The following is a 21,098-nucleotide window of genomic DNA, read 5'->3' as shown; positions in this document are numbered from 1 at the left end:
CATTAAACTGTAGCTAAAATGATGACTTTTTCAAACAGCAGTGCAATTTAGCAATGCTCAGGCTGATTGTCAGAATGAAACTCGAATTTCATTTTGTTTAAATATTTGAGAGTATGTGAACTAAAAACCACTGTACACTACATACACCTAACTCAATTGCATTGAGCCATAGAATAATGCAGCATGTATTAATTCAAGCAAAAAGCACTCTACCAGGTGTTTGGCTTTTTTCAATCTTTGCACTCCAGCTGGTAAATGCATCAACTCTAAATATCAATTATTGCATCACAAGGTCAAACAGGAACACAGGATAGGGAGGGACATCTTGATTCATCAGACTGAGTCCCCTGCACTGCAGGATGTGCTGACACTTCCCATCCTAACCCATCCCACTTCCCATCCTAACCAGGACTTTACCTTCTGCTGTGATAAACCAGGCACTGGGAGCTTCCTCATTCAGTTTTGAATCCAGAGGAAGAGTCAGCTTTAATAAAAACTGAATTGTCTGGCCAGGAGCTACAGTCAGTGAAGGAAGTTCAATATTTGGTGCAGATTTAGGCAGTCTTGGCAGGTTTGTTATTTTATCCTTTTGCACAGGCAGGTTATCTGGAACATCACATGCTTCTGGCTTCAGGATAGGCAACTATCAGCAGAAATCAAACAAAATATTTGTTTTTATTTTTATTACAAATGGGCTTTCACAACTCAATCACAGTTTCAAAGTGACATCATGGCTACTGACCTAAAACTTTCAGCATGCAACAATACTATGACAAAATAGAAAAAGGACAAAATGTTTTCTTAAAATGAAAAACCCCTTATTAATCCAAATAAAAGCAATATTTACTATTAAAGCCATGAAAACCACAACTACTTTACAGTATCCCTTAATTTAATTTTTTTACAGCTGGATTACATTTTTGCTTTAGATATACTGTAAATGTATTTCCTCCTAATTCTGGTATTAAACTGCATGCTTCAGTAGTAAAATATAGGATTTTAACTAATGCATATTGCACAGTAAAATAGAGGAGAACTTCCCAGAAAAGCCACCAACATGTTACATGATATGAAAATTTAAACAGACATTGGAGACTGTGTATTATTAAGTGCAAGAAACATATAAGAAAACATTAGGATCATTATGTCATAAATATATGTATATATACATTTCAAAAAATCATTAAGATACAGTGGCATTGTAAGGTGGACATGAGCACAGATTTTTTTGTTTACAATCAAATAAAGCTGTGCTCAATTTTGACAGTAGTTTTGATTCAACAACTTGAAAGCCCTTTATACATCTTGCTTTAAGTCACTGACTTCCCAAAATTGTTTCTTCTAGTGTAATTACATGGCCTGGTAATTGATTTCACTTCCTTTTTTTACAAAATGCTCATGAAATGACCTTCATGCTGAAAAACTGGGTGGTACATTTTAATGACTGATGTTTCTGTATTAACCTTTTCTAGAGGGTTGCCACTTTCTGTTTTCATGCAAAAGTTGTCTTTCTGCAGACTGAGGCTTTCAACAAGTGTGTTAACAGGCAATGTTCATTTCCCTGAGCATCACAAAACATCCTGTAGATACAGCTACTGTACCCAAAGTTAGCTGTCTCATTTTTATCACACTTGCTGAAGTCTGAAATAGTAATTTATAACAAGAAACATCACTATCAGCCTGTTTAATAAGTATTACTTGCCATGGAAAGAATTTTTGTTTCCAAATCCAGCACTTTAATCTGATGATTATTTGTGTCTGCAACATACATGAGGTGGCCGTTTTCTTCCACACACAAACCTCCAGGTTCATTGAAAGCTGACTGGGTAAAGCTGGAACCAACAACATTGCCTGCTTCTCCTGTGCCTGCTAGGGTAGCACAGTTCTTCATCTTGGGATCCACAACCTTAATCTAAGATCAACAAAGACACAAAAAAGCTTTTCTGAGAAAACCCAGCAGGATTCAGATGTTCTGGATTATCTCATGTCCCACATTTCCAGTAGCCAGCACTGCTCTTTGAGTGCCTCAGCTACCAGGTGTCCATCCTAGATGCTGTGTTATCACTCTTTACCAAGTGACAAGTCCCATCTTTCCCTCTCCCCACTCCCTCATGGACTTCACTTCTTCCTTTGGTCTTCATTCAGGGTTCCCTTCCATGATTTTGCAGGTATCTAACCCTCAGCTATAAAAGTATTCTGGATCACTTGTTTTTGTAATGTTTGCTGCCCTTCTAGAAACATTTGAAAAACAGTGAGAGCATAACAAAATTAGCAGGCTAACTTCTAGACTGTTTTTCTTCTACAAATAGATGGGATTTTTTAAAATTTTATAATGTTTTATACAAGATCTGAAAAAAACTCCATTATGTGCCTTAAAATTTCCATAAGCATATAGTATTATACACCTTACTCTTCAAATCAAACAGGTTACTTCTCTTTAAATGCATGTAGTCAGTGTACAGTTAAAAACCTTCTAGACATGGATGCTTATATAACATCACATAAGAACAAACATGCAAAACAATGTTTCTTATCCCAGAGCTCCATGGAGGTAACCCACAATACTTCTCAAAAATAGGTGGAAAAATGGTTTTTCCCTTTTTTAAGGGAAAAAAAGTCCTCTTGTCCTCTTAGTTTTAGCAAACCTGCAGTATTCCTCAATAAGCCCTTCTAGCTCTTTGTAGTTCAGCATCTTTGGGAAGGCACACAGAAAGTCTTTAGTCTGAACTGTAACTTGGCACTTTAAATTCACCTTCCCCAAGAGACCATCATATCAGCACAGAAGAATGTGACAGCAAAACAATGGTAAAGAGAAGGACCCAGAAGGGAAGGAAGGAAGGAAAGAAAGAGAACCAACAAAGGAACTTGTGTAATTCATTTCCTCAGCTTAACTGGACCAAGCAAAATCTGTCTGCGTTATTAAAATAATTCTTTGCAGTAATAAAATTTCCAAGTCTGGAAATAACAAGTTACTGCACACTTACCTTATGATTATAGGAATCTGCCACATAAAGCAGCTGTCTTTTCTTGTCCCATGTTACTCCCAAGGGATGCTGCAGCTTTGCATTTATGCCTGCTCCATCCACATCACCAAAAGCAAACAAATTCTGAAAAATTATTTTATTTCATTAATAGATTTGATTATCCAATGTGGACATGAATTTAAATGATTGTAATTAAATGGAAATTTACTGACTTAAAAAAAAAATGAAGACAATTTCAACACAAAGATACTGAAACCTGGAAGTGTGGGTGCTAACCACAGAAATGGAAAGTCTCACATCTAAGTTATAAATATGAATCCAGCTGATTTCATAACCACACAATGCTGAATCAAATTGGCTGTTTTAAAAATAAGTGAAATAATTTCTTATCTAAGGAGCAACAGTCTGCGCTACAACCTGAGCACCACAACTGCCACACATTTGCATTCCGAGCAGTGAAGTTAAGAAATTGATGGCCACGGAAACTGATTTACCCTCTCACCCCAAAAGTGGTTCCTCCAGGTCAGGCTTGAGGAATATTAGTAGGGCAGTGTGGGGAAGTTTGAGGTGATTACCAATGGGTCTCTCTCTCCTCCTACAAGGTGCTTCACCGCCCCGTCCTTGAGCGAGATGGTTCTCACGGTGCTGCTCTCGCTGTCGGCCACGAACAGGCAGCTCCAGGGCTCCTCTGGGGCCAGGCAGAGCCCCGAGGGCTGGGCAAAGCCTGCCTTGTGGGGGTAAGCATTGTTCCTGTTCTCCTCGTTCCCACTCCCAGCAAAGCGAAGGCAGACTCCTTTCTTCAAGTCACTAAAGGCAAAGAGCACCCAAACAGCTCAGACAAGATGCGTAAACAGAAGCTACAGAACAGGCACTTGTGAGTTATAAACCAACTGTAATGCAGCAGTGAGGAATTACTCAATGCCTTTGTGCTTTTTTATCACCTCAGCACATCATTCATTACTAGGTAACTCAGCAAATGCAAGGAAAAATAACATTCAATTATATGAATGGACCTTACCAAGTCATAGCTGTATAGCTGAAGTAGCATCTTTCATTTCATCTAACAGATGTGGGAAAAGGAGGCAGACTTTTAAGCACATAAGCCTTTAAACTAAATTATTTTCAGTTTAATTTGATTATCTTTCTCTTTGGGATTTGAAAGCTGTTTATCAAAACAAGCAGCAATTTCACATTTCTCCTAATACAGTTGCTTACCTTCCCTTTGGTAGTTTGCCCCCTTCCAGCATCAGTGCCCATATCTGGTGAATGCCTGCCATTGCTATCCATAACACATCATCTTCCTGCGTCCCTGAAACTTTTAGAAAGGGACAGAGAAAACCAGATTAAGAAAAAAACACTTTGGAAATGTTTTATAACACAAAGAAATCATCAAACCAACCCCGCTGTCCACCTGTCCCCCTCCTCATCTTCCCCATAGGGGAAAAAAATAAAACACAACCAAAAAAACAGAGCAAGAGAGTGAGAGAGAGAATGTTTTTCATTTACCAAAACTTGCTATTTTTTCTTCTTTTCTTCTTGCTATTTTATTCCCAGGGGTTTAAAAATTGTGGTTTTAATATCCTTACCTGATAAAGGCAATGTTTCAAGTGAGATTTGCTCTTTGCAACATTCTACTATTCTGTTTCACATGCTATTTTTGATTCATACCTCCCAAACAAGTACCTATCTTTGCTAAGCATGGTTTTGGGGGATGCAAATTTTTTTTTTTACTACACTAGTGACAAAATAAGATACTCCAAAAAATACTGGGGGTTGCTTACAGGTTTTGAAAGAAATAACTGTGGCAGTACCCTTGTACATAACACACAAAGGACATCATGTGTATAATGTACAATTATACACAAAGGACATCGTGTATAATGTACAATTATACACAAAGGACATCATGTTTTAAGCTAAGGGTAACTGATGCTTGCCCTGGAGAGCATCAACTGCAGTTTATTCAAACAGTAAATGTGACCTGGGCATTTCCTAATTTCCCCCTGAAGTAACCACCCAGTTTCCAAGTTGCTCTCCCTCAGCACATGTGAATGTGATGTCACAAATGCAAGATGCAGACCTGTGGAACAGTGACCTTCTGATCAAGAAGTGTTCAAGCACGTGTCAGGCATCTAATTTTTTTTTCAACTTGAAGTATAAAACTACTATTCAGCAATCCAAATCTATAAATAACTACACAAATTTTGCCCAGATGATACTTCTCAAACAAAATTATACAAGTGGAAATTGAAGAATACATTTGTACTCTATAGCTTTAAATGTAATCACAGTACAGCAGTAAAAAATGCATAAAGGCAGGTTGTGGATGACAATGAAAAAAACTCCCAACAACCCAAAACCAAAAGAAATTTACTTTAGTCTTTCCTGAAAATCTTAAGGAACAGAAAGCTGACATTCAAAAACTGCATTAAAATGAGGACAGTATTATCTTTTTAACACTGTCCCATGTAGTTACAGACAACATCAACACATTTTTCCTAAATAAATACATTAGGTATTGGAATAACCATCAGTCATTCAACAGAAAAATACCTTCAAATTGCTTTGTATTCACATGAACTTGTAAAGCACTGTGCATCTCAGCTTTTCCTGAAAACAATCTCATGGATAATCCTCCACTCAGCCAAAATAGTTTGGAGTTTCAAAATAAAAGCAATGTTATGCAAAATGCCTGCAAGCATTTTAAATCTGACAAGTTAATCCAAAAAATGAAATTACCACCATTCCCCCAACTGAGATCCTGCCATTCTTCTTCTAATTCTAAATCTTTTCTACACTACAAAGCACAAGAGGGGAAAAATGGCATCCTTCTTTCTCCAGAATTCATTTCCCTAAACTGTGAGGTCTCTTCAGAACAGTGCTGGTATGATTTTAACAGGGTTTTTCTTCAGCATTTTCTGTTTCTTGGATAAATATACAAGTTCTCAAGACTGCTATCAAAGTAACTCTGGTGACTCTTTTCTGCATCTCCCTGTGGCTCCATGTTTTTACATAAACTAGAGCTCTAAAAATGAAATTCAAACTTGCAAAGTACTTAAAAGCTTTTTCTGGATCAAAAAAGGTTTGCAAATTGAGTTGCAAAACACACATTTTATAAATTACCAGAAATGCTACCAAAGCTCCAACAATGCCAAAAACATTCCAGTACAAAAATCAAAAACAACACCTTCCTGTCCCCATCACTTTTTGATTAGAGCTCATTTCCAAGAGATTTAAGTTGAGAAAAGAGATTATGAAATCATTTCACTCCTTCCTATATAGGAACTGCTCAGATTCAGGATTTTCTATTTCCATTATGCATATCTTGCACATTCAGATGTTACTATTCTAAGTACCACAGAATGAAAACTGTTAAAATCATTGGTCTATTCAGAAAGTGAACTTTTTTATCTTGCTATGCTATGCAATTCATTCTGAGTTATCTCAGAAAGTTCTGTTAATTATTTAATATTCACTTTATCCACCAATTAAATGAAGGAGTAAGACTTGAATTGAGTACTGTTGAAAAATCTGTTCCATTCATCTATCCAGTTCTCTAATACCAGACTGAAAACTCTCCTGTGACAGCTAGATGTTGAAAAATTGAAAAGGCTTCTTACTCTAATTCTGCGCCCAGCAAGACATATGAAATATGAGAAAAAAGTATTGATATTAAATTCAAATTTTACTGGATATGTAAGATTGATAGAGAGAAGATTTCTTCTTCAACTAGAGAATAAGGCAGTAAAAATAAGTAAGAGCTCCATAACTGTCATAAATTTTAACAGAAATATTTTCTACTGTATGAATGTTAGAACAAAGAGAATGGATGCAAGCATGGAAACAGCACAGGCTCTTTGTGAAATTGTGAAAAATATGTTAGAGCTTTAATTAAAAAAATTACATGAACCTAGAAAATTAAAACTAATGCTACACAGCTAAGGTAGTTTATCACACAATAGTCCTCTCATGGTTTAACACTTTATGTTCTGACACAAAAGGCAGAAAAACTTTCTCTTTCATGACAGAACAGTTTGAGGACATCACCACTGTTATCCTTGTACAGTTCTCACAGGAGACGGGGGCCAGGGAGAGCCAGAATGCTGAAATTATGATAATACCATCATTAAAATAATTCCTTATCATCCATGAACGGAAAGTATTTATTTCTAAAGAATTTATTACAAAACAACGTAAGACAAAAAAGCAATTCTCTTACATTTATTCAATTAAGCACCACATTCCAAGCCATCCTGAGCTGTTTTAAAAATGCAGAGTAGTTTCTCCTTATTAGGGTATGTGCTTTCTTACCTGTGCTGTGCCTGTATCCAAGTGAGGTATGGCTTGCAAATGGGATATCCTTGTGCTATGAACATTCACTAATAGTGACCTACAGCTCTGAGTGCACAAACATTCCCCATGAGATGATGCCCCAGTTACTGCACAATGCTGCAGCTCCTGAATCTGCCTCTGCTGTGCCTGTGTGTTAAGAACTCACAGTCCTGTCTGTACACAGGCACATCTTCAAACAGTCAGAACACTGCTGACCATTACTGGTGAGTCAATCTGAACGCACAGAAATTACTTTGGCAGCAGTCATGAGCAGAATCTGTTTGGAGGGATTCCATTCCCAGGACCAGCCACACTTTCAGCCTCTCTATCTGGGACTGCATGCTTACTTCCAGTCTGGGAAATAAAAGCCTGGGAATCAAAGTTACATTTTGTGGCTGGCACCACTGACATTTTCTAAATAGACCAAAGTCTGAAAATATTATTTCTGTCTACTAATTTTATCTTTGAAGAAATAAAAAGAACCAAGGAAGAAGTCTGTTGGTACACTCATCCTCTGCAAATTCTCAAGGAGCAAAAGGGGCTACACAACACACCCTGCAGCTCACAGATAGGCACATGCACAGTGAATGCACATCTCACCTGCTCTTCAGTCAGTGGAAGTTCAGCAAATTAAATGCAAATGTGACACAAAAATAGAGAATCAGTGTTTGTCAGTGAGACACAAACAGCAAAGCTCCAAAGGAATGCTTTAGCAGTGAAGCCTCCACTTTTACAAGTACACATAACCCTTTTTGGATGATTAAAAATCAATTTTTTTCCTTTTTTTTTTTTGCTACCTGGCACTCTTTCACATAGTGTTGCATCACGCAAATGGCATGACTCTTTATGAAACAAAATGCTTCTGGAATTTTCCTCCTTAGTTAACATACCTTCCCTCTCATTAAGGGAAATCCTTGGATTTAGATACCAAGGGGGTTTCATACAGTGGAGATAATAGGGAGCTAAAAATTATGACTGTAATGAAGTACTATTTTATTTCTTTCCCAAGTTTTCTAACTCAGGCCTTCTAACTGTAATGGCAGTAAATATTGCAAAAAATCCCAAGCAGAAGAGAAGGTATTTGCAAACATGAAAGAACTAATTTGGATTATTTAGTGCTGGGATGCATCATTGTAACTACAGAAGGAGCTAAGTCTGGTTATGAGTTTTACTCATTCCTAATTAAGCACAGCAAACACACACACTTGAGGGTACTTCAGCATCACAGTCTCCCTCGACTTCCAATACCTGCATTCCATATTCAAAAGCACTTCCAGCCTCAAATGGTAACAGCTAAAAATGTGTTTCCTGACACCAGCATACCTGGCAAAGCCTCTCTAAGACTTGCTAAGATGTGTATTTTCAGCAGTTCTGCATCTGAAATTAAGAACTGATACGCCAAGTATTCTTTAGAAATCTGATTTGTAGTTTAAGCTTCTTTATTGTGAACATTGATTTAATTAAGAGAATCAGACTATAGACTGTGGAACAAAGAGAATGAGATTCATCACTCCATGTAGAAATACAATACTTTTTTTACAGAAGGCAGTTTCCAGTCATGGACTTCAAAACAATTCTAAGTTTGACACCAGTTAGGATGGCAACTCTACTAATTCAACTGCTTCTTTTTTACTGCAGGAAGTAATCACTGTCATTATGCATTTTGTCAAGACACAGAGAAGTACAACTTGAAAAAACAGTCTGTCAAACTAAATTGAGTTAGATTGCTGTTGAATACTCAGTCACTACTCCCATTATATCCTTATATCAAGACTTCAGCCTTTGTATGTCACAGGCATGTTTACACCAAAATATTGACATAAGTACATCATTTCTTAAATTGTTTATATCATGAACATGGGAAATTCTAATCAATTTTGTTACTATTACTTTTCAGCAATACTCATAGGACTGGGTAAGGTCCTGCTTCACTGCAATCCTGCCTTGTAACTTCCTAAATTCTTATTTTTCTGAAGACTTTTTCACCTAAAACAGTTCTTACACAGGAATAAAACTTTCACTTTACTTCACCTCTCTCTTTAATGAAGTTACTTTGAAATTCCAAGAATCTAAAATAAAAAATAATGGCTATTTACAAGTAATTTAGGATGCAGTTCAACAAGAAAGACAATGCAGTTTTGTGTCAGTGATGTCTCTTACCATGATTTTCTGTGGAACTAAACTTGTATAATGGCAAAGCCAAATGGGAAATCTTTGAGCTTGTACTTTGCACAGGAAACTGCTAAAGAGATGAGCAGGCCTTTTGCATTCAAAGTAAATCCACATTGCTACATCATGAAGTCATATCACATACACAACATATCTTTGGAAGAATTCTAGCTTTGCTTTGTCCAGGAAAATGATTCCAAATTAAAGCCTCATGATAGCAAAAGCAGCTCTTTTATTTTCAGCTATTACCCAGGAAAATTCCTTCCACAGGACAGTGACAGCCACAGCCTCAATGACAGAATGAGACCAGATTAGAAGGAAAAATGGTGACACGTAAAAGAGAACATCCCTTCAAGATACAGACAGTTCAGACATAAACACTTCATGTATGATCTGAGCTCAAGCAGGAAATGCTAATTGCTTGCTGCTTAAGTGATTTTTAGGTTTTTTTTAACATTATGAAAGAATCACCATGAGTAATACAGGAAAAAAAAAGTGTTTGCTCAGGAATGCAGTGGTACCAAACAAGCCCCTAGCAGAAACACAGAGAAGGATGAAAAATGTCTTACATACTTTTGCCTTTTAAGGGCTATAAAAATTGCACCAGTATGATAAGGTACTGTAGTTTCATTTAAATCCTATCTACATAATACTTAAATTGATGTAAAAAATTCCAACAAATTTACTGAAAGCATGGTCAAAACTGTACTTGGGGAGTTCCTATAAATAGATTCCAATCATGCAGTTTAAGACCAGGTTTTGGAATGTGAAACACATGGTTATGTCACCAAGCACAGGTCACTGTCCTGCTCCTTCCAGCAAGAATGCAGCTATCAAGAACATTTCATGCTCAAATCAACTGTGCATTAAAGTATCACTTGCTTTCAACACCCACTAAATAAAAATAGAAGGGCACAACAGAGAAAGCTAAAAAAGCACACAGTAATTTTGTAATGTATTTTTAAGCTGCTGTCCCTCCCCTTCTACTTCCCACACAATCTATATCAATGCAAATTTCAGCAGCAACCTCAGCAAAGCCAGAATTTAATCCATGGAGCTCATTCAAGAATTTTAACAGGGGGGTAAAACACAAGCTCAGTGGCCACAACTAAAGAAATAAAAAAGATGACAAGGAAGAATACACTGTGTGAATCCTACCATCTGTTTTGTCTCCATTAACTTCCCTGCCTCAAAGGGAGACATTTGTGCCAAACTTGGTTTAAATGGTGTTTCACTTACTTAATCTCTGTCTCAGATTTCAGCATCTGTATAGAACAGGGCAACAAAAGCCTACTTAGAAACATACTATGTGGATACTTAAAAGAATGCTACATAGCATTATCCACATCCTCAAAGTTTTTCTCAGTATTTTCCATTTCTCAGCCACCTACATATTAAGGTTTTAAAGAAAAAATAATTTTTTCAGTTGGTCAATACATACTCTAAGCTGTATACAGGAGTAAACTCAAGAAATGACAGTGATAGAGGAAAAACCTTTCTCCTAAAAGATTGCCATCTTTCCCCTCTGAGACTTTGAAAAAGGTCAGCATAAGCTGTTTAATACTATCTAGTTTAGTCCATAACTTGCTTAAACATTTCAGCTTCCTTTTTCTCCTTTTCATGTTCTGGATAGCACAGCTGTGGACACTGAAAGGAAACTCCCAGAAGTATCCCTTGTTTAAAAACTATACAATCCATATTTAAATAAACAACTATAAATCTATCTTCTGAAACTGCAGTTTAAGATACATAGAACTAAGGAAAATGGGAAGGTATGGTGTTATTTCCCACGTGCCACAGCAGTTAACACAAAAATCAAACTTTTAAAATTTGTAATAATGAACCTACATTTGTTGAAGTGCATGTTAACTCCTACAACTTGCACAGGAAGATGTAAGCATATGTAAACAAAAGGACACTGCTGGGTGGGTGCAAACAGAAGTAATTTTTGAAACTCTCATCAATCACTTCACCCACCCAAGTGCCTAAACAGACCCTGGCAGACCAGTTTTAATGTTCTGACAGCAGGGTATAAGCTTATATAAGCAGGGTATAACTCTGAGAGGCACAAATGCACTCTGTATTATACTCCAGAGCAGCAGAAGATCCCACTATGCTCAAGCAAGTTGCAACTGAACTTTGCAATTTGCAACTCAACAATGCAACATTGGCAAACCCTGCTGCATTTCTGACAAACTATTTTGATGTCTGGTAACAAACTTAAAGGAGTCACTGCAGCTTATGACAGTAAAAAAAGCTTGCTAGACATGCACTGCAGCCCTGGTTCCTCATGCTCTGAGACAGACTCCTGCTAACATTCCATTCAATATAACTCTCCATTTTTACAACTCTCTCCAGTTGTAATTTCCTAAAGAATTTTAGAATTTATTGATTTACTGCTATTACATAATGTAGATTTTCCCCCGTTTTATCTATTAGGCTTATTAGCCTCTCAAAAAAATAAATTAATTGATTTCATCTCTGCTTAACTGACAGCTTATATTGTATTTTGTGGCAATCTAAATAGCAAGCTGACTAGTAGGTTCTAATTGAATATGAAAAAAATTGCATAGATGTGAATAAAGTGCATTCAGAAGATCACATTTCTGTGCAAATGCTCATTAAAATTCAGCAGTGTTGAACAGTACAGATGACTAATCCTCTACAGGTGACTAACTCAGTAAATACTATGTTCATGTTGATAACAATTATCATATCAATTAACATTTAACAAGCAGAGCTCTCAAAACTAAAAAAAAAATCAGCATATATTTAACTACTGACAGAAGCAGAAGAAAGCATCATGAAAAATTAAAAGTAAAATTATAGGATACTTTGAATAGTCCTGTTAACCAGCTCAAGTTTCTGAAGCACTGATCAGTTATTAGTCTCCTCTGCTGATCTATGAAACAGCTCTGCAATAACATCCCACAGGGATCAGCTTTCTGGTTCAAGATCTCATGAAAATGACACCATCCAGCCACACAAGTCTCCTGGTTCACAAAAGGAAAACCAGATTGTACAAAATTCAGTAAAACTCGTGCCTGCATTAGCAGCAGCCCACATCTAGTGAGATTCTCTTTCAGGTGCTTCTCCTTGCCCTTCCAAGTAGGATTCCATATGCTTAACACAGACTGTAAGGGTTGCTGACCAGACTTTTGAAAAAAGGTGCTTTTTTGCTGTACAAGACATGTGAATGGAAGTGTTAAATCTGGAAACACATCCCAGTTGCTCACTCAAGTACCCAAGGCTGCAGGTTGTACTCTGTTTATACTGACAATGTATTTGTACCAGAAAATTCTACACTATGAGCATTTCTGAAGCAGCTTCATGAACCTGTTGGACCAAGGCCAGAGGAGGCCACAAGGATCATTTGAGAGCTGGAGCAGTCCCTCTGCTATGGAGACAGGCTGAAAGAGTCAAGCTGTTCAGCCTGGAGAAGACTCTGAGGAGACCTTAGAGCACCTTCCAGTACATAAAGGGGCCAAACAAGAACTGGAGAGGGACTTTTGATAAGGGCATGCAGTGATAGGACAAGGGGAAATGGCTTCAAACTGACAGAGGGCAGATTTACATTAGAAATTAGGAAGAAATTCTTGACTGGGAGGATGGTGAGGAATTGGCACTGGTTGCCCGGAAAGCTGCGGATGCCTCATCCCTGGAATTGTTCATGACCAGGCTGGAAGAGACTTTGAGCAACCTGGTCTAGTGGAAGATGTCCCTGCTGATGGCAGGAAAAATGGTCTTTAAAGTCCTCTCTAACCAAATCATTTTGTGATTCTATGTTTCCTCAGATTCCAGTGTCTTTTCCTCCCTCATAACTGACACAAGATTTTAACAAATGCTTCCACATCAGTAAAATCTTACTAAACTTGCAAAGCACCTCTAATATCAAGATATTAGAGATAAATCATGCTCCTTCCCCACCCCGTTCTTCTACAGATAAAAAAACCTCCAATACTGGAAGTCAATTTTTCACGTCTGAAATACCAACCTAAGGGTTTTATGCCACATCAAAGCATTGTTCTGTCATTGTTCATAAACTGGCATCTGCAACTTCTAAATTAGACTGAAATGGAAACATGAGAAAACTGTGTTTCAACTCACAGTCAGTAAGAGCTGAAAACAACATGGCAGCTATGAGATGTCACGCTCAGGTGTGTGCTAAGCGGATTGGGAAAGAAAGCTACTTAAGTCCTCAGAAGTTGATTCTTCCATCCTATTATGCAAAGATTTCTTTTACCTCCAGATGCTTGCATGGTTTGTGCTAAAGTATTCCTCTCCTGCCTGACTAACTCTACAGTGATCTTGAGCCTAATGATTTTATGTCACCTAAACAGGAATAAACAGAGGTCCCCTGTAAAATTATTTTTACTTCCGAAACTCAAATATTTACAAGTGGTCGGACATGTCTGTATAGTCAAGGAAAGGAACTTTTAGACAATACTCACTTCCTGTAAAATGTACCTGCTTCTTAAGTGACCCTGGCTTAAAGCACTGGCCTAACAAAAGCAATCATTATTTCCTTCTGTGTTTGGATCCAGTAACTACATAACTTGACACAAAAGAATTTTTCTTCCATCAAGTAACATTTCAGGATCCAAAGCAGAATTGCAGTTACCATTTGCAATAGAAACTATTGCGTTTTAGACTGGGTTTTACAGCAAATCTTTACTTCTTCTGTCTCAGATTAATACCAAAACAGGAAAACATTTAGCAAACAGTCACATGTGCAAATATGAGATGTTAAAGCTCAACTGATACAGTACTTGAACTTCCAAAGATCACATCCCATGGAGAGCTGATGGGCTGCTCTTCTCCTTTTGCTCCACCTTCCTTATCAACACCTTGTACCCCAATGCCTGCTACAGTGGTCACCACCTGCAACTCCAGATCAATCTGTGTGAAGCAAAATGACACATTAAATGAATGTATGTAATTAACTTGACCAAAGTTACAAATAATTTGAGATAGATGTCAAATCCTAACAAATATCAGGCATTCAGGGTTTGGTTTAGGGAAATTAATTTTACCACAATGCTTGCTGATGGACAGGGAGTATGTGGGGTGGGAAAGCAGCAGGCAATATAAAAAACACATACATAGAACTCTATTCCATGTGCAACAAAATTTAATACTGCTCTGTCAACATTTGCTCAGCAGCTGTAGAAGAAATCATCACAAATTTCTGCCTAAATACTTAGATAAACAATGGATGTGGTTTTTAAATTTTAAATTCACATAGGAATATGACATAACTCACATACTGTAACAGTATTTCCCATATCCATAAAAAATAATCTGTACAAAGGCACCTCAGATGCATTAAGGGTGCACCTCCTCTGATCACAAATGGGATATTGGTGAGGACCCAAGTCCAAGATCTTCTGAGATGCACACAATACTTCAAATAATAAGGCAATATTCTATTGCATCACCGAACTCACCTTCTGATTATCCTAAATTTCACCTAACCTAATGTCAGATCCAATTCCTACATGCTAAAACTTTGCAAGTGTTTAATCAGAAGGAATACACTTGCAGACAATTCTGGGCACTTACCTGCATTTGAGAGCCAAGGGAAGTTTGGATATTCACTGCACCACAGCACTACAATAACTGTAGATAAGAATCTGATACTACTGAAGTGAAACAAAACCAGTTTTTGCCTCCAGTACTAAGAATAGATGTTTCTCAAAACAGGAAAGTAAGAGTGACTAGGAAAAAAAACAAACTAAAACCAAAAGCCTGTTATGCTATAAGAAGTAGATCACCTCATCTGCATTTGAAAGGAAGCACAAAAATGTATGTAGTCCTTAAAAAAAACCCTGCACAACAGTATTTCTTTATAAGACAGTGGACCAAATTTCCTTTCTGATGTTATTTGGAGAGTAATTCACATGGTGTAAATTTTCACCTGTGCAAGCAGAATACAGTATAAGAGATTAAACTTTGAATTTCCTTATGGAAAATTTACCTTTCTAATTAGGTGGTTTTCTGTATCAGCTACATAAATAACATTATTTTTTATAGCGATTCCTTGTGGTGAGTTGAAAGCTGCTTCTGAAAATCCTCCATCTCTCCTTCCACTGTTTGGACCTATAAATAAAACACAGGAAACTCAAAAGTAATTTTTGAAAAAAGTCACTTTAAAAATAAAGTGCACACATTTAAACCTCTAGGAGAATGACACATTCCAGGAGCGGCTTTCACAGCAGCACCTTATACATTTTATATTATTACTATTTGGTGTAGTCTCATTTTAGTCACTGTGCTATGTAATCAAAACAACCTGGTGCTATTAAGCTCTGAACTCATTCTGCACAAGTTCTCTGTTTTTTTAAGCTCATATTTTAAAGAGAAGTCTTAATAGGGTTCTAAATTGTTCTAGAGGAGTCCTATTAGGGCTCTAAATTGCATTAAAAACCAACAGGAACAATGGAAGACAGAAATAAAAAACAACAGGGTTTTTTTTTATTCTTGACTACATCAAAGGAAGCCAGCAGGAAAAAAAAATTCCAAAGCTCAACTCCATATCATTGGTTTAGATTTTGGTGTAATCACAAATGAAACTAATATTTGATTGGCAACATTTTCTCATTAAGAAAGTTAATTACGGAAAAGATGCCACGGAAGTAATTACACAAACGAACACTAAGAATGATGGAGTGGCATTCTTCTGCATACAACAGTCAGGAAACAGAAAGGAACATAGCTTGAAGGTAAGCACTGTACTGCAGAGGAGGCAGCATTTAAAGTGCATTAGCAGCATGTGTCAGCAGAAGACATTTAGGTATGAGTTACGTGTGTACCGTGATTTATGATGCAAATAACAACTTCAACCTTTGTGCATGCCCACATTTATTACTGCATTATCAACTTCATTACATTATTTTCTGCCCACTGAATCATTTAACTGAGTCACTGAAATACACAAACTTTTACAACCTCCTGTCAGAAATCAATTTAGGCCTTATCAGACACACAGGACTGAAGTACTGGTGTGTCAGATTCCAGCAGCTCCCCTTTAAGTGGGAGGGTGCACATTCCCAGAGAAGGGAATAGCACACAATGCCACAGGAAGGAAGGTACCAGTTTGGAGCTTAGGACACTCCTGAATTCCTGCTTAATGACTGTCCCAGAACACTAAAGGGTAGCTTGTAGGCAGGGACTTCTTCTCACATATCAAGCAGAAATTCTCTCGTATTTGCTGTAAAAAATTCTATTTGCACATCCTACAGGAGAAAGGTATTTAGGCTAATGCCTTAATGATAAATCAGGTTAACTTGGATAAATAGCCTGTCTAGACAATGCAGTGTTACTTCAAATAGCAAGAGAATTTTTCCTCCTTTCTTTAAACAGAAGAGTATTTTCATGGGATTTGCAGGATCCTGCCCTGGGGCAGGCATTAGTCAATTCCAGACTAAGTAATCTAGGACACATCAGCACACAGGTCCTGATTCTGAGACACAAACAAACCATTGTTTTCAATAATCTGAGGATTCAACCGCTTCCTAAATCTGTCTATTTTGGTTGTCCTAACAGTTACATCCTTGCTGCACTAAGATGTAACTGACCATTTTAATAGGTTTAAAAAAAAGAACAATTTCATTTGTGAAACAGCAAAGCATACAAAGTGTGTGCAAATTGTCTTCATTTGCATTGTAAGGCACATTGTTATTTCACAAAAGCAACTACGGATGTTTGTTAGTTTTCTAAAGCCAAAATGTAACTTATATAAACTTTGTAACAAATGTAACTAAATTTAAAATATTTTCACTATTTTCACAACTTGTTTATACGTTATCATCTCAGATTTGATGAGAAGGTCTTTTTATATGTACTAAGGCAACTGCATTCTCAGGTACCTGTGCACTTACTGGAATGCCACTGTTCTTAGTAATTCTCCTCTGCTTTTGAAACCAGAGGAGATCCTAAACAGGAATGTTCTTCCATAGAAAAAATTCAATAACCAAACAAAAAACACACATGAAAAACCTCTCTTCACAACACCACTACAACACAAAATTCACTTCTATTGGAAAGGGAGCCATTAGAGTCTCTGGTCTTTTCCCTACCTTGCTGCTTGATGTGGATGTATATCCTTTACACCTAAAACCATTTGCAATTCCTTCACAGAAATACAAATGCATTTTTGTAATTCATATTAGACATCACATGAAAACATGAACTTTAGTCAATGAAGCAATAAAAAACAATTAGGTATCTCTGACAATAGCATTAACAGCCTCCCACTGATGGCCTTACACCACATCCCCCCAATTCGAGTCAAAGTGATTTTAGTACAAAACAAAATTCTGGCCATGCCTACAAACTGCCAGGTCCTGTAGGAAAAGAATCAGCCAGGAGGCACAGCAAACACACTCTACTCCTAAACTGAAATTGCTATAATAAACTTACAGATATGGCCTTACCTCCAATGGTGTGTAGAATTTGTCCATTTTTACGAGTAACCAAAATCCTGTGATGCCCAGTGTCTGCTATGACCAACCTCCCTCCTGAATCATCTACAGTCACTTTGCCAGGGAACAGCAGAGGAGAAGGTGGAAGGGAGTCTCTGTACAGCTTTATTCCAATGTTGTTATCTTTGATTTGTCCTCTTTCCTTGTAGAATTTCAGTGTTATAGAAGTAAATAAAAACAATTTCTCTCTGTGTCCCTCTCCAACAAGAGAAAACAGCATATTTCCACGAGGCCCAAGAATGACCAGAGTTGGCCAGCAGGACACTTCCAGCTCGTGCCACAGTGTTGCATCTGCATCATTTACTACAGGGTGGACAATATTGTATCTCAGAACAGCACTTTGTATGTTATCCAGAACTTTTTCATTTGGGAATTTCGCTGAATGGACACCAACAATAACAAGACCATCTGCAAAGAAAAATGAAGTTGTGCCACTGAAATGTATTTGAATAATAATAAAAAAAGGAAAAATGAACAGTTATCTCATAATCTGACTGACTGCTTCCCACAATGAGAGAGGATTTGAACAAACAGAAAGCAATTACATCTCAAGAGGAACATATAGTTATGTATAGAAAATAATGAAATTCAGAAATAACTATTAGGTAAAATTACCAAATTTTAGGACCATTACTTCCCCAGCTAGCTGACATGAATTGTTCTCAGTTCCTGAACCTCTATATACTAAGGGAGAAAATATTTTCAAAATAATTGTGGGAAAGTTGTAGGTGTTCAACTGATACTTTGGGGTTTTTTTAAGATACTTAGGACACCTCTTTGTCTTCTAATTCCTGTATACAACCAGAATGTTTTAGAAAATTGTTCTTCACAGTTAACTAGAATAAACAAAAATAACACCAAATCTTGGAATTCCAGAATTACCTGGACATATCTGCTTCTGGATATATAGTGAAAGATATAATGAACAGGCCTCCAAAATCAATACAGTATTCTGTATTTCAAATAAAAATGGCAGCACTGACAACTATGACAAAATGACAAACAACACTCATTACAAACATGGTAGGCTTAATATAACAATTTCACAATGAAAAATTAAAAATTCACTCTAACTGATACAGTCTTATCAACTCTATTGGAACAGAATGTTGCAGTATCAGACAGCTGAAGTTGTGCAATCATTAACTGCTGAAGTCTAAAAAGCAGGTCAAATATTTTAACTGTGAAGGGATCAGCACCAGTGCTTGTAGCTATCCTTCAAAAACATCATTAAAGCTGGAAAGACAATTCTATAGTCAACACCTGAACAGCACAAGTAAGGTACAACATCCCCTCATGAGGAAAATTGCTGTGGAAATGATGAATGCAATGCTCAGAAATAACAATATACACTCCATTTAAAACAATTTCTTTGAAGGATTATAGCAGAGCACAACACTGGATTTATGCCAAGCTATTTCTGAATATTAAAAAGTACTTCCTCTTATAGAAGTAATTTCTGGACTGCTGATAACACGAACTGAATATGCACTGGGGTTTAAAATAACTTTCTGAATGCCACTTGAAATACAGAAATAGCACCAGTGAAGACAGCAGTGAGAGCACATCAGATAAAGATGCTGGGCGACATTCAATCCTATGGAAAGCAGTCTTCACTTTGAAACAGATCTCCTGAACTTCCAGACAACGGAGCCGTGGCACATGTGCTATAACATTTATAATGATTGAGGATCACCCTAACATTACAGCCTCCTGTGCTTAAACTTCTCCTCTCTGGTGATCACACAGCTGAAGTTTCATCACGCTCCACGTAAGGGCATTTGAACAAATCAGAAACAACAATGGAGAATAAAACATTATCATGTTATTTACTACAAAAATATTGTATTTAATACAGTATTTCAGAACTGAAAGTAACACTGTTCTTCATCTCCCTGTTCAGCCAATTAAAATATCCCAGATAAGTGAGTAGCTGACACACTCTTGTGTAAGACTACAGCTTATCTCTGACAAGCCATCATGACAAGACACTGCATTCCAAACAGAAATTACCCTCCATTTTTATTCAGTCAGAGTGAGAGACTGATCTCATTTCAGATGTGACTTTAAAAACCATAATTCCCTCTCTAGAATAAAGGGCTATTAAAGGTATACAACATGATGCCAATACAAAAAAATTCTACATTAAGCTTACATATTTTGTTATTTCAGTTCCAATGGAAAAAAGAAGTGATCTACATCCTATTCTACCACCTGTCTATATCCACTCTACCACCTTCGCTATATTCTTCTCAGAGCTGGTTCCTCAGTGAAGGAAAGAAAGTTACCGTTATTTGAGCCTGTATTTCACATTCCTGAGTAGCTTTATGAAAGTCACCTTATTTCTAGAGGTATCAGATTTGGGTTTTAAGCACATATCCTGTTTGCCTAACTACACAGACACTTTATTTAACCCATTTAAAAATGTGATGGAAGTGCACACAGTCACCTTTTTCAGGCTACTTAAAAGATTAGAAGACATTTTTAGACACCCCTGAAATATTGCCAGCAGTTTAGTAACCAGCAACAAAGTGACTCAGCTCCTCAGCCTGCAACAGTGCCAGGAAATTCTGTTCTGAGCCAGCCAAAGCACTTTTACCTTTATCAGAGTACTGGTGCTCTAAGGCATGGAGGTCAGGCAGCAGGTGCAAGCAATTGATGCAGCAGTAAGTGAAGAAATCCAACACCACAACTTTTCCACAAAGGTCTTTGTGAAGAGAAATAGGACCTTCAGTGTTTAACCATTGCAGATCTGGAATTCAGAGAACAGCGACAGCCAGTTAGGGGAAGGGTAGCAACACAATGTTCCTGGTACTTTTAACCTAAAAACAAAATTAAAAACAAAAAAGAAAGGGAAAAAAAAAGAGTTTGACATCCCTTTTTATGCAGGTAGAAAAGCAAACAAAAAGTCTTTTATTTATGCAATTCATCCTTATGTTCCGCAATTCTTCATAATTAGTAAGTGAAAATATTATCAATAAGATTCATTGTAATATGAAAGTGCAGTTTGCAGCTTTATATAGGCACTTTCTCACTGAAAGAACATGTAAGCCTCAGAACAAATTTCATACATTTTAAAACATGATCTACATTATTCAACCCCCAACAATGCCATTTGGGTAACAATCCA

At 37.1% G+C, this 21,098-nt stretch overlaps 1 protein-coding gene across 2 annotated transcripts in view; it reads right to left on the bottom strand.

Moving 5' to 3' along the window:
- The window catches only part of NHLRC2 (NHL repeat containing 2), a 33,706-nt gene that overhangs the window by 7,991 nt on the left and 4,617 nt on the right, over positions 1 to 21,098 (bottom strand). For both annotated transcript variants that reach the window (XM_030951045.1, XM_030951044.1), the window contains 9 exons: positions 20,568 to 20,720; positions 17,921 to 18,376; positions 15,463 to 15,584; positions 14,255 to 14,384; positions 4,200 to 4,299; positions 3,560 to 3,791; positions 2,985 to 3,107; positions 1,703 to 1,912; positions 418 to 643 (listed from right to left, as the gene is read on the bottom strand). In XM_030951045.1, the coding sequence (XP_030806905.1) occupies positions 418 to 643; positions 1,703 to 1,912; positions 2,985 to 3,107; positions 3,560 to 3,791; positions 4,200 to 4,299; positions 14,255 to 14,384; positions 15,463 to 15,584; positions 17,921 to 18,376; positions 20,568 to 20,720 (1,752 nt within the window). The remainder of the gene's footprint in view (positions 1 to 417; positions 644 to 1,702; positions 1,913 to 2,984; positions 3,108 to 3,559; positions 3,792 to 4,199; positions 4,300 to 14,254; positions 14,385 to 15,462; positions 15,585 to 17,920; positions 18,377 to 20,567; positions 20,721 to 21,098) is intronic.

The sequence above is a fragment of the Camarhynchus parvulus genome, chromosome 6 (genome assembly GCF_901933205.1).
Source record: "Camarhynchus parvulus chromosome 6, STF_HiC, whole genome shotgun sequence".
In the NCBI taxonomy this organism is placed as follows: domain Eukaryota; kingdom Metazoa; phylum Chordata; class Aves; order Passeriformes; family Thraupidae; genus Camarhynchus; species Camarhynchus parvulus.
The sequence above is the reverse complement of the archived record's forward strand: the minus strand, read 5'-3'. Positions and strand labels throughout refer to the sequence as shown.